The 13,643-nt window shown below is 32.8% G+C and overlaps 1 protein-coding gene across 3 annotated transcripts in view; it reads left to right on the top strand.

Moving 5' to 3' along the window:
* The window catches only part of LOC114331801 (hrp65 protein-like), a 121,437-nt gene that overhangs the window by 28,342 nt on the left and 79,452 nt on the right, over positions 1 to 13,643 (top strand). For all 3 annotated transcript variants that reach the window (XR_007696557.1, XR_007696556.1, XM_028281463.2), the window contains exon 3: positions 5,350 to 5,633. Coding sequence is in view for 1 of the 3 variants with exons in the window: in XM_028281463.2 (XP_028137264.1) it covers positions 5,350 to 5,633 (284 nt within the window). In the remaining 2 variants the exon portion in view is untranslated. The remainder of the gene's footprint in view (positions 1 to 5,349; positions 5,634 to 13,643) is intronic.

Raw genomic sequence — 13,643 nt, 5'->3', positions numbered from 1 at the left:
TTACGTCTTTTCGTCACACTATCCGCTCTTTGGTTATAAATGTGTTTTGATGGCTCCATCTCGTTCATTTTCGTTAAATAAAGTTATTTCATTAATTCTGGAACATGTTACCGGTGGAATTACCCCTATCCCCCCTAGATCCGCCACTGTTCAGTAGTTTTGTAAAGATAAAGCCGAACTGCGGTTTTGCTCGTATGTATTGCATAGTGAGAAGCATTCATGAAAACATGATAATGCTTATATCGATCTAGCAGCACATTTTATACCGCATTTTAGTTTTCTGAAGACTTTTCGGAGGTTTTCTGAAGACTAAAATACGATCCAACTATTTTTGACCACAAATTCATATACAACACCCAAGTATGTATGAAGAACATGAGTTTCTCTTCTTCTAATAATAAATATTTTCGTTCACTTGACCGTAAATTAGTGCACTTAACGTAAACCGAGCACCCGAATCCAATAACTTCAGAAGGCTGTAACTCTAGAATAGTAGTTATTCAGACCCAGGTGCCATGGACTTTTTTAATCTACACATCAAGAAGTATCATTGACCAAACTTTCATCAAATTTGACCGGGACCACTTTTCCATAAGGAGTATTGCCTGGTCCTTTTATTAGAGTGTTTTTGGTGTAAATTTAAAATCTTCGGACTTACAGAACAATAATTGAAAAAAATAAGATTTGTCGGCGTCATTTTGTTTATAAAAAAAGTAGCACACTATCTGCGGACTTTGCATACCTATATTAATAATATATAGGATCTTATAATCCATTCCAGCAATAAAATTGCTGGTAAATATCCTTTCTTTGTACTTTACTAATAAAACCAACGTATTATAACTATTTTTTTTTTCAAAATTTAAAGATTATGCAAAAAAAGGGAAATTTATATTTTGTCAATAAAATATTAAATAAGCGTCTCATCTTTATAATCTTTATAAGTTTGATCAATGTATCATGATTATTTTGGTTATTATTGCGATCGTAAATTGTTAATTAACAATTGAATTGTTGCTAAAATATTCGTTTAATTTTCACCGGCTTCTGGAATTACAATCTATACCAAGAAAGCTTTGATGTCACTAAGTTATTTAATTATTGATTAATAATTACCTACCTAAAACTTTATTTGAAAATTAGAGTTTTTGTTAGGAAAACCCGCATTTTCCGAGGAAAATTTTTATCGGTGCAAATCGTGAAAAACACATCTCTATGCAGAATTTAATTCCGGTGAATTTTTATTTGGGTGTTTTTGTTGTAAAGTTAAAATCCTCGGAGTTATAGAGCAATAATTCAAAAAAATACGATTTGTCGGCGCCATTTTGTTTATAAAAAAAGTAGCACACTGTCTGCGGACTTTGCATACCTATATTATTAATATATAGGATCTTATAATTCGATTCCAGCAATAAAATTGCTGGTAAATAACTTTTCCATGAATTTTGCTAATTAGCCCAGAGTATAATACGTTTTTTGCGATTTCGCTAAAACTTCTTAAGATGGACAAGATTGGTTTTAATTGACACCTCCTCAGTTGATCCGGATGTCGATAGGATTGTCATAAACAAAGAACTTGCTGAATTACATAACAGCGAGTTTTTGGAAAACAAAACATTTGTTGTATTTTTCGGGTTATTCTAAGCCAAAAATGTGCCTACAAGTTTTTTCGTAGGAAGCATAGTTTTAGAGATTAACGCGGTTGAACTTTCAAAAAATCGAAAAATTGCAATTTTTGAACCCGAATAACTTTTGATTAAAAAATAAAATAGCACATCTGCTTACCGCATTTGAAATTTCAAGTCAAATTATACCGGTTTTGATTATTTGCATTGCTAAAAATTAATTTATCTATGTCATATTATGTATAGGTACCTACGTTTTTAGTTTGTGAAAACTGTCATTATAGATAGCAGTGCGTGAAGGATTTAAAGTGTGCGTGAAGTAACAATGTATTTTAAATGGGATTTACTTTTTCGCACTATTTTTAACTTTCGCGTTGTCATGGTGACAATCCTTACTTTTGCGTTGTCATGGTGATGTCAATATGAGCAATGAATTATAACAAAAATTTTGACAGTTTTGTGGTTTGACAGTACATAGTCAGAATTTTTAAATGTCAAAGTTCTAAAAATTGTAGAATAGAATTGAATTCCAGTGACGAAGACTTACAGCTTTTTTTATTTAACTATTTTTTATTATTAAACAAAGCTATAAACAAATATAGTGTTTGAGCGTTTTGACGCCTGCTACGTAGAAATTGTCTGTTTGCAGTCACTTGCACTTGTACCTACTCGTTCGATTTTAAATGAGAGATGCATTGAAAATATCACTCAAGCATTATGTGTTTATAACTTTGTTTAACAATAAAAAAATTAATTTGTGGCAAAATAAATCAAAATCGGTATAATTTGACTTTATACTTTGATTATTTGACTAATAACTTTCAAATTTTGCAAGCAGAATTGCTATTTTATTTTTTAGTCAAAAGTTTTCGGGGTCAAGAATTTCAATTTTTCGATTTTTTTAAAGTTCAACCACGTTTATCTCGAAATCTATGCATCCTACGAAAAAACTTGTAAGAACATTTTTTGCTTAGAATGACCCAAAAAATACAAAAAATGTTTTGTTTGAAAAAAATCGCTGTTATGTAATTCTGCAAGTTCTCTGTTTATACCTTTGTATATGTTTAGTTTATTTTTGTTTATCTTTGTTTATATTTAGTGCTGTCGCCAGGGGGAGACAACGGCCTTCTTTTATTTAGATGTTTAGAAGTTTTTTATGTATTTTGACCAGAAGGACACGAATTTTTTGGGTAACAATCTTATCGACATCCGGATCAACTGTTACCCAAAAAATTCGTGTCCTAAAGGTACCAGTAAATTGGTTAAGTCCATCTAAATAAAGGAGGCCGTCGTATCCCCCCTGGCGACAGCACGAAATCCTCTTCTACATCCTTTTCTTCAGGTTGTATAAATCAAAAAATCGTTTGGTACTCATGAATGTACAGCTGCGATCACTAAATAGTTTACATGTTCATTTTTACATTGTAATACTGTAAAATATCAGTATCATTCTTATTTTCTAAATGTCAAAGTGTTTGTCAAGAATTTCGCGCGTTTAGAAAAATGAAATAAAAAGCTATAAACTCATCTAAATCCCTATATCGCATTTGAATGACGCGCAAAAAAACAAGAGCAATTCCCAAGCTCAATAATTTTAACTCAATTTTATTCAAAAAAACTTCTTTCCATAATTTCCATTTTGCTAATATAAAATATACTTAAAATGTGAAGTTTCCGTTGGAATTTTACCAAGTTGCAGACGGGGGTTGTGAATTCCAACGTTTAGAATTCCTTTCTTTTGTCTTTACTGCAGCATCCATTTGGCTTGCAAATTTTAGAAGCCTTGGAGGTGTCACCAGAGAAATGGACCAATAAGTTTTCAATTTAAAAATCTTTTAGTAATGTTTTTAATATTTTTAAATATTATTAATGTTGCTATTAGGATTGAAAACTTTACCTTTCAATTGCCAGATGACGCTAGTCACCTAATCCATACACGTCAGTTGCAATGTGGGGATAAGCTTTCATGGTTGGTCACTTCGAGTAGAGAGCAGCAGACCTAGGCCTCTCCGATGATGACTCCAATAAGAGTCGAAAATCGACGATTCAGAGTGCTGGACTGCGCTGCCTGTTCTAAGTGAAAAATAAGATTGTTTTGCCTTCGCATTGCAACTGAATAAAAATGGTAAACATTTTTATTTTTTACAATATAGTTATTTTATTTTGTATTTTAATTTTAATCAACTTTATTCTGGGTCCGCCACTGGTAACGCCACTTTGACGTAAAATGTGCGTTTAAGCGAGGAAAAAATCCAAAAAATCGGCTATTAGATATTTAAGGGTGTAAACTATTCAATGGTCGCAGTTGTAGCTCTTGTGATTGTATGCGAATTTTAATTATTGTAAAGAGTGATTCATTTAGAGGTAATTTTTTTGCTGGGGATTTGATAGGAGATCGTGCATGAATCTTATCACCTGATGTTGCGTTTTTATTCAGTATTGTTTGACATTTCATCCTAACTTATGGTCCAAATAATTGGCCTACCGGACGCGACCAAATAGACCACATTCAGCACGTACTGAAGAAAATATAGCGGCGGTAGCGGATGATGTCCGCGAAAATAATGAAGAATCGACTCGTCGCAGTTCCCAACAGTTTGGCTTGTCATATGCAACAACTTGACATATTTTACGTAAGGATCTTGGTTAGAAGCATATAAAATTCAATTAGTGCAAAATCTGAAGCCGATTGACCTTCCGAGTCGTCAGCATTTCTGTCGATGTACTCTTGATAAGCTTGCAGAAGATTAACTGTTTTGACATTCACAATTTGTTTTTAGACGAGGCCCATTTTTGGCTTCTTGGGGATGTGAATATACAAAATGGGGTGATTAGCAACCCGAAGAGGTTTAATAGTTGCCATTACATCCAAAAAAAAAACAGCTGTTTGGTGTGGTTTATGGCCCGCACATATGTTTTTAAAACAGAGGCCGACCACAATGTTACTGTGAATGGAGACCATTATAGCATGATAACCGACTATTTGATGTCTGAAATTGAAGCTCGTGGTCTCGATGACATTTGGTTCCAATAAGATGGCGCTATTTGTCACACAACCCGTGAAAGCATAACTTTACTGTGAGAACGATTCGGTGAGCAATTTATTTCACGCTTTGGACCAATGAATTGGCTGCCTATATATCCTGTGACATCACACCTCTAGACTTTTTCCTTTGGGGCTACCTAAAGTCCAAAGTCTACATGAATAAACCGGCTACGATTGAGGCACTAGAGGCCAATATTACTCTATCAAATACCAATCCATATACTCGAACACGCCATAGAGAATTGGAACATGCAGTCACGGTCAACATTTGAAAGAAATTATCTTTAAGAAGTAATTGTAAAGAATGGTTCTTTTGTATGATATAGTCGGTTTGCTAAACTCAGACACAACTGGCTAGTACGTAATTTTTTTGTTTTTGGTCAATTTTGCCAAAATTGGCAAAATTACTAACTATTTAGTAATTATTAACTAATTAGTAATTATTTTTTTTGCCAATGTTACCAAATTGGCAAAATTACTTACTAAAATCACTAGCCAGTTGTGTCTGAGTTTAGCGAACCGACTATAATAAAGATTTTCAAATAAAATTCATTTTTTTTCATTGTTTTTCTTATTGAAAAAAGTACCTCTAAAAATGAATCACCCTCTACATTTAAAATAAATTTATACATCTGCATGTTGGTACACTCGATATTTATTATAATCATTTTTTAATAGGAAACATCTCTTCCGAAATTACTGAAAACGATCTAGAAGAATTGTTTAAGCCTTATGGTGAAACAGCCGAAATTTTCATCAACAAAGACAAAAACTTCGCCTTTTTAAAATTCGACTATAATTGTAATGCCAGAAAAGCGAAAAAAGAACTCGATGGTACGCTTATAAAAACAAGAGTTTTAAAAATAAGAGTGGCTCCTTACTCGTCTTCTGTGAAGGTGAAGAATTTGACTCCTTATGTGACAAACGAGCTATTGGCCTATGCATTTTCTATTTTTGGAGAGGTAAGTTGTTAAAAATACTTAGATACATAGGAAAAGTCAAATAATACTGGTTGCACGTAATTTTCCCCTTTTTGCTATATTCTGAATTTGAAAAAATATATAGGGAATAATAGGATTTTTTTGATAAAGTATTATATTTGGTGAGATTGTAAATGGTAACTGACGTCTGTCATAATATTGGAGGCAGGGTTGACAAAAACCTAGGTTTTTTGAAAAAACCGAAAAACCAGTTTTTTTGGTTTAAACCAGGTTTATTTATTTGATACAAATTATTATAAGTCTAAATACTTTAAAAATAAATAAATTATTTTACAAAATAATAGTAATAAACAATAAAAAAAATGATAGACAACTTTTATTTTTATTTACAGACACAAAAAATTAATATAACAAAGAAAAACATCTTTAAACGTAATAATATTCAAATAGCTAAGTTCGCAGATAAAAAAATATAATTTATTTATCTTCAGTTTCTTCATTTGTGGCAGATGTATTAAAAACTTTTAATAAAAACACCAGTTTGTTTTTTTTCTTTAAAAAACCTGTTGGTTTAAACCATGGCTTAAATCAAAGTTTAAAGCATGTTGGTTCAAACCTGACAACCCTGATTGAAGGTCATATTATGCCAAAATAAACTTACGTGCATAGAAATCGTCCCACTTAAAAATTTGGTCATTTTGATGTCTCATATTTCCTAAACTTGTTGGCCTATTTAAGTGATTTTTTGAACATGTAGCCAGATTCTTTAACAATGCCACTGTAATAATATTGTTGCTGAACAGATAAATTTTGATATACCAATCAAACTGTGTTTTTTTTTCAAAGTTTGCATCATCCTGTGGAATATTCTGGCATTTATAAAATACTGAAATTAAAACCCAACTATAGCCTCAGGTTTTCTTAACATTCTGTTTTTTGATTCATTCATTTATGTTGGATAATAAAAAAGTTGGGTACTTTATTAACTAGACATGTTCTTCATCAATACACGGTGTTCCTAAATAAGTGCGACAAACTTTAAGGGGTAATTCTGCATGAAAAATAATGACAGTTGGCTTTATAAACGTATGTCCGCAAATATTTCGTTTCCGAGATATGGGATGTTGAATTTTTTCTTACAAACTGACGATTTATTTTATTGCTTTAAAACCGGTTAAGATGTGCCAGTGAAATTTGGTGGGCTTTAAGACGAAGGTATTGCACATTTTTTGACATACAATTAAGAATTTAATATTCACCATTAGCACGCATACGTGTAATATGACCGATCATATTACCCGTATCCACGCTAATGGTGAATATAAAATTCTTAATTTTATGTCGAAAAATTCACAATAATTGTCTCTTAAAACCTACCAAATTTCATTTGCATATCTCAACTGGTTTTAAAGCAATAAATAAATCGTACGTTTGTAAGAAAAAAAATTAAACATCCCGTATCTCGGAAACGAAACATTTGCGGACATACGTTTATAAAGCCAACTGTCATTATTTTTTCATGCAAAATTACGACTTAAAGATTGTCGCACTTATTTAAAAACACCGTGTATTGATGAAGAACATGTCTAGTTGTTGAAGTACCTAACTTTTTTATTATCCAACATAAACGAATGAATCAAAAAACAGAATGTTAAGAAAACCTGAGGCCATAGTTGAGTTTTTTATAATTCCTAGAATATTCCACAGGGTGAAGCGAACTTTTAGAAAAAAAAACAGTTTGATTGGTACACCCGGTAGACAATGAAAATTTAAATCTTTAGCACCAATATTATTACAGTGGTATTGTTAAAGAATTAGGCTATAACATGTTAAAAGAATCACTTAAATCGGCCAACAGGTTTAGGAAATATAAGACATCAAAAATGACCAAATTTTTAAGTGCGCCGATTTTTAGGCACGTAAGTTTATGTCAAATTATTATTTTTAAAGAATACCTAGGTATTCGTTTGGATAAGAAACTTACATTGAGAACATATATATCAGGGGTGGCCAAGCTCCTTGATAGTCCGAGCCATTTTTCACAAGTTGAAATTTTTCACGAGCCGCAAAAATACGTATTCAAAAAGTATGTAAAGAAGATATTTGCAATTTTTTAACAGAGCTTTTTTTATTGAAAATAGAAATAAATTAGGAAATTAAAAAGGGGTAGTTCCCTGGAAGATGGTTGATTGGGTCCTCGGGTAGAGTTTCACCATGTTCCCAGAGGTTTAATCCTTGAACATCGGCGTTTAGCCATTTTAAATTTATTTCAACATAATGTAGATTTATTTATAATCACAACCATTGTTTGGTTCTGGGGCTATTTTGCAAGTATTCAAATCACTGATGATGGACCGATAGGTTTGAAAACGTTCTGATGAACTCATTTTATTGAATCCATTGGGATTCTAAAAATTTTTAGTAAATATACCTTTTACATAGAAGTGGTTTTTACTTCATGTTCCAGTTTGTTTAAATTAGGAAATATTAAAATTTAATTACATTTTTTGTTTTCCTTCTTTTGATAATTCTTTAAAATTTAGTGAGTAATTTGTGACAACGAACAAGTACGTTGTTCCTAATATGGAAATAATTCGACAAGCAACCTTTTTTAATTTACGGTACCTACTTCGATTCTCGAATAAATTTCCAAAATTCAGTAATCGGCGTCGACTTATAGGTTTTATTTTCGAGCTTGATCTTCTTATGGTCTAAGAGCTAGAGCCGAAAAATCATCGTCATTAGTAATATGGAGTTTGGCATGTGAAATGTGTCTATTGTATATTGATAATTATGACCCCTTTCAGGCTGACACCTCAGTGGATACAGGAAGTAGCAATAAGGGATGAAAGGGGAAAGTTAGTGTAGTCTTTAAAGGTTTTTACCTCCTATTTTGTTAAACCTCCATCGATTTGCATGAGAATTGGTGACTAGTTAGAACATACCTCAGGAAATAAAAATGATTTGGTGCCAACTTGCACTTTTACCCTGGGGGTGGATACCACCCCTTCTCGGGGGTGAAAAGGATTTTATTAACGATAACCCCACAAATCGATAGAGGGACAAATTATAAGTAAAATTTGTTATATCATGTTATTAAAATAAATCAATACTTTTTGAGTTATTAAAGATCAAAGATTTGTCTGTTCAAGAGCACATGCGTGAAGTTACGGATGTTAAAAAGAACATATTAATTAATTGTATGTTACTAAAATATTATTTTTATATTATTTCGATATTATAAATTTAGCAAAAGTGTATTCGAATATGTCAAATGTACCCATTATTGGACACCCCCAGTTTCTGGACATATTCAGTTTATAATGAAAAAAAAAATCAATTAAATATCGAAATATGTAATATAAAAATAACATTTTACTAACATACAATTAATTAACATGTTCTTTTTATCATCCGTAACTTCACGCATATGCTCTTAAATAGACAAATCTTTGATCTTTAATAACTCAAAAAGTATTGATTTATTTTAATAACATAATATAACAAATTTTACTTAAAATTTGTCCCTCTATCGATTTGTGGGGTTATTTTTAATAAAATAGTTTTCACCCGCGGGAAGGGGTGGTATTCACCACCAGGGTAAAAGTGCAAGTGGCACCAAATCAGTTTTGTCTCTTACTCTTGAGGTATGCTCTAACTAGTAACCAATTTTCATGTAAATCGATGGAGGCTTAACAAAATAGGAGGTGAAAACCTTTAATGACTACACTAACTTTCCCCTTTCATCCCTTATTACTACTTTCTGTATCCACTGAGGTGTCAGCCTGAAAGGGGTGATAATTGTCAATATACAATGGACACATTTCACAGGAATAACTTCATATTACTTATGACGATGATTTTTCAGCTCTAGCTCTCCGTCTATTACGTCTCTATTAATTTTAATTTTCCAGCTGTTGTTTGGGTCATATAGGTAATAAAAATTCACCTTATGAACTATGTTCATTTAAAATGAATTCAGAAAAAAGAAAAGAGACGAATTATAATATTTTAAGTCTAGAAATCTATTTTGGAGTTCGGTCAATCCTTCTGGCTTTTTTATACACTGGTTAAGTCTTTCTAATTTAATATTGTAACAAATTTGTTTAAGTCGAGTAAAATGCCTAAAAGGTATAATCAAAATTACAAATTATATCCGTAGCAAGAGTTATACAAATCGGTCTGGAGTCGGTTGATTTCTGATTTTTTCTCGCGCCACTCTTAGGCCCGGCGCAAATTGAACCTAAGCCAGACACAACCTGCGGCGGTGAACTGCGTAGACAGTTCTGCGCATCCTACTATCAGTTCATTCGTTCGCAGGTCAAGCTTGGGAACGTTTGTCATCGGCGTACAGTTTTCTTGCGCCGTGGGACGTGTGACTCACCGCCAGATGTTTATTTTTACTTGTTTTTGTTTGCGAGGTGGACGTATCTGAAATGAATACGGATGGTACCTAAGTACAATTTATTATGATAAATAAAAATATTAGCATAGTCAACACCCCGAGTGAAAACTGCGTTGTCTTTGTCATTAAATTCTGATAACTTTTGGTAGACTAAATAAGCGGCTATACCAAATTAATAATCAACGTTATAACTTTACAAAAACACATTATTAGAAAATATTCATGTTACTTAAAACTGTGAACGATAAAAATATCGTATTACCCTCAAATTCAAGTTGTCGGCATATTACATTTTTGTTTATTACAAATAGTGTTATTTTTTATGACCGATCAGTAGCAGAGGGATTATGAATTATGACCTGCAGTAATTGTAAATGATTGTGATTCGAGCAGTATATTAAGGAATATGAGTTATGATCGAGCAGTAGGAGAGAGATTATTTTAAATATGTAGGTATTATGTGCAGAAATAAAATACACAGTGTAAGATATCGTTTTATGCACCCGCTTATGATCAAATTCGATGTTTTCGAAAGTAATACCGCTACGACTACTAGGGACGTGTAAGATATTTTTAAAACGTTACTAGTTACAAGTACGGAAATACCAATTTTAAGTTGTCTACTCAATTCAGTACAAGGATCAGATACATCTTCTTCTTCTTAACGTGCCCTATCAAGTCCCCTTGACGTTGGCGATTAACATGGCGAAACTGTCTCTGTCTCGAGCTATTCTAAATAGGTGTTCTGCTTTCTTTATTCCTGTCCACTCCCGGATATTCTTCAACCAAGAGGCCTGCTTTCTACCAATTCCTCTGCGTCCTTCGATTTTACCCGATACTTACCCGATTTTACTTCGATAGATACATCAGTATTTTGTAATCAGTATTTGTACTCAGTACCACTAAGAACCGGTATCAAAAGTAACCGTTAAATGTCCGCACTGATTTTGCCCGTCTCTATTCGCCACGTCGATAGCCAACGGTTGGGTTGGCTTGTGTTCAATATGCGGCACGCTAGAAAAATAAATGCACGGGTCACCCGTCCCGCCGGCGCAGGTTGTGTCTGGCTTAGATTCAATTTGCGCCGGGCCTTAATGTTCGTTCGCGCAGTATTCGATGTGTCATATATGATTCTTAGCTTGGATGGAAATGAAATTTATTACAAAGTTGCATTTGTTCTTTCATATTAGTTGTCAGTAATTTAAAAGAGATTCGGAAACACATATGGAACGATAATAATTTTTTTAAATAATAACACAAAATTGAAAGGTAACTCGGTTAAAGATAAAAAAGAACTCGGTTAAGTTTATCGAGAGCCACAAGTAATCCTTCAAAGAGCCGCATGTGGCTCGCGAGTAGTGATGTTGAAAAAGTAACTATTCGTTACAAAGTACTCGTTACTTACGAATACCGAAAGTAACGATTACTATATGAAGAGGCAAATCGTTACTTTGATTACTCTGATTACTTCCGACTTCGTTTTCGTATCAATCGTACCAAAACAGCCGTATAGTATCTACAACCGATTGATATCGGGCGGGACCGGTATTCCACGAGTGACGACGAGTGTTATCGGTATGCAGAGGGCACAGATTACAGATGCCACCCTTGCCATAGATGTTCAACAGATAATTTTATGATGACCACTTTAAAGATTTTGGGACTAATGTACCCGAACCACCCTGAACTATTTACAAACTAAATAAAAAATTAGGTATAGGGGAAGTGCGGGAACACTGTTACAACTTTTTTCAATTCGTCACAAACTTGACTGACATGAATATTTTACGTTTATTTTTTCATTATATGATTGTTTATAGTTTACTTTGTTTTTTGATAAAGTATTATAACAAGACAAGAATAAGGTATGAAAGTATAGCATCATTTTGAAAATTTGTCATTTGTAACACTGTACCCTGCGGTAGTGTACAGTGTTACATTGTGCATGGAACAGTGTTACAAGGCATTAAAACATGAGAAAGGAGAAATTAAATACCCAAATGATTAAGAAAAGATTTTTTGTTAAATAAAACTAGATATAAACATAAAACCTAAACGTCAAAATTATCAAGATATTCAACATAGAGAAACAGTTTTGAGAAAACCTATTCGAGTGAGTTTTTAAATTTGCATTTCCATTTCTTCGTCTTCCTTATTGTTACTAGCTTCAGTTTTAGAATATGGAACTTCGCTTTCTGATTACTCAGAACTCTCGGCATCTTTTTTCTCCTTAATGATTTTTTTCTTTACAGCCTTCGCTTTCTTTCTACTTCGTTGAAATTCTTTTACCAATTCGTCCTTGAGAGGAGTGTCTGTTAGCACCATGGTTTTTCCTTCCTGTGTATTTGTTTTCCTTGATGGGGTTTTTTTAAAAGGTCTAATGTCTAATGAGTTCAGGTGAAATTAAAGATGTTTGTTTGACCAATACACTTGACATAGAGGGTCTCTCTTCTTGTTTGGTGCTGTATATTCCTAGGAGGGTTAGATGGAGGTATTACAATGTGAGGTGAAGGCGAAAGAGTTGAAGTGTTAGGACTAGTTAGAGACTTTGCAACTTTAGTCTTATGATTCGAATCTGTTACATGTTATGTATGAACATATGATATCTCACAAGGAACTTGCGCCGAGTTTGAAGGCTGAGGTTGATCTCTGTTTGAAATCTGCAATGAAGTTGCTGTAGCCAGAGGGCGACCGGTCAGACCTCAGGTTTTGTGAATTTTTGTATTTATTTATGTAACGTTTTAACGTCATGTGACATCATTTGTATTTTTTCGCTGCTCATTTAATTTTCAAGCATCTCAAGAACAGCTTTTTTGAGAATCTTACCATCGGTTGTTAAAAGGGTTATTACACCTGTGTTTTTACGTGACATTTTCTCACTTAAATAAATTTTTAATCAATAAATTTATAATTAATTGTTTTACTGGGGGTACAGTGTTACAAGAATTTTTGTAACACTGTACCCTGTAACACTGTTCGCTTTTGAACGCCAATGCACATAGAACTAAATTTTTAGCGCGATAAGTAAATGTAGGTTACGGTTTTAAGCGTAAATCCAGTAGAAATATATTTACTTTCAATTCATAATTGTAAAATTAATGAATTACCAACGTACTCACCCATACGCTAATTCACTTGATCTTGAAAATTTTACTTTTCACAGGTATAAAAACTGTTATGAAAATACGTAACTACAAAACACTTGTATTCAACTACGATAACTGATTTATGAAAGGCATCCTACCTTTAATGAGATTACGATACATGTAGTCCGCCTATCTACCCAGAGATGGAACAGAGAGCAAATATAACACTGTTCCCTTTGTAACACTGTTCCCGCACTTCCCCTACACATATTTAAAAATCTTGAAACAGCAGAATTTAACTTATTTTACTCTTTATAACTTCATTATTTATACTGAAATCTTAGTATTTCGAGATAATTAAAGAACATTAAAAATTTTCTCGTTGTTAAAATTAATTGCTTCAATATCCGAAATAACAATTTTATTTCCAAGTTTGGTTAAAGAGCACAGAAGAAATTAAATCCTTTTCAGATGAATTTGTACCGTTTTGGATAGACATTCAAAATTTAAAATTAGGAGATGGAATACAAATGTTCAACA

This window comes from Diabrotica virgifera, chromosome 2 (genome assembly GCF_917563875.1).
Source record: "Diabrotica virgifera virgifera chromosome 2, PGI_DIABVI_V3a".
Lineage (NCBI taxonomy): Eukaryota > Metazoa > Arthropoda > Insecta > Coleoptera > Chrysomelidae > Diabrotica > Diabrotica virgifera.
The sequence above is the reverse complement of the archived record's forward strand: the minus strand, read 5'-3'. Positions and strand labels throughout refer to the sequence as shown.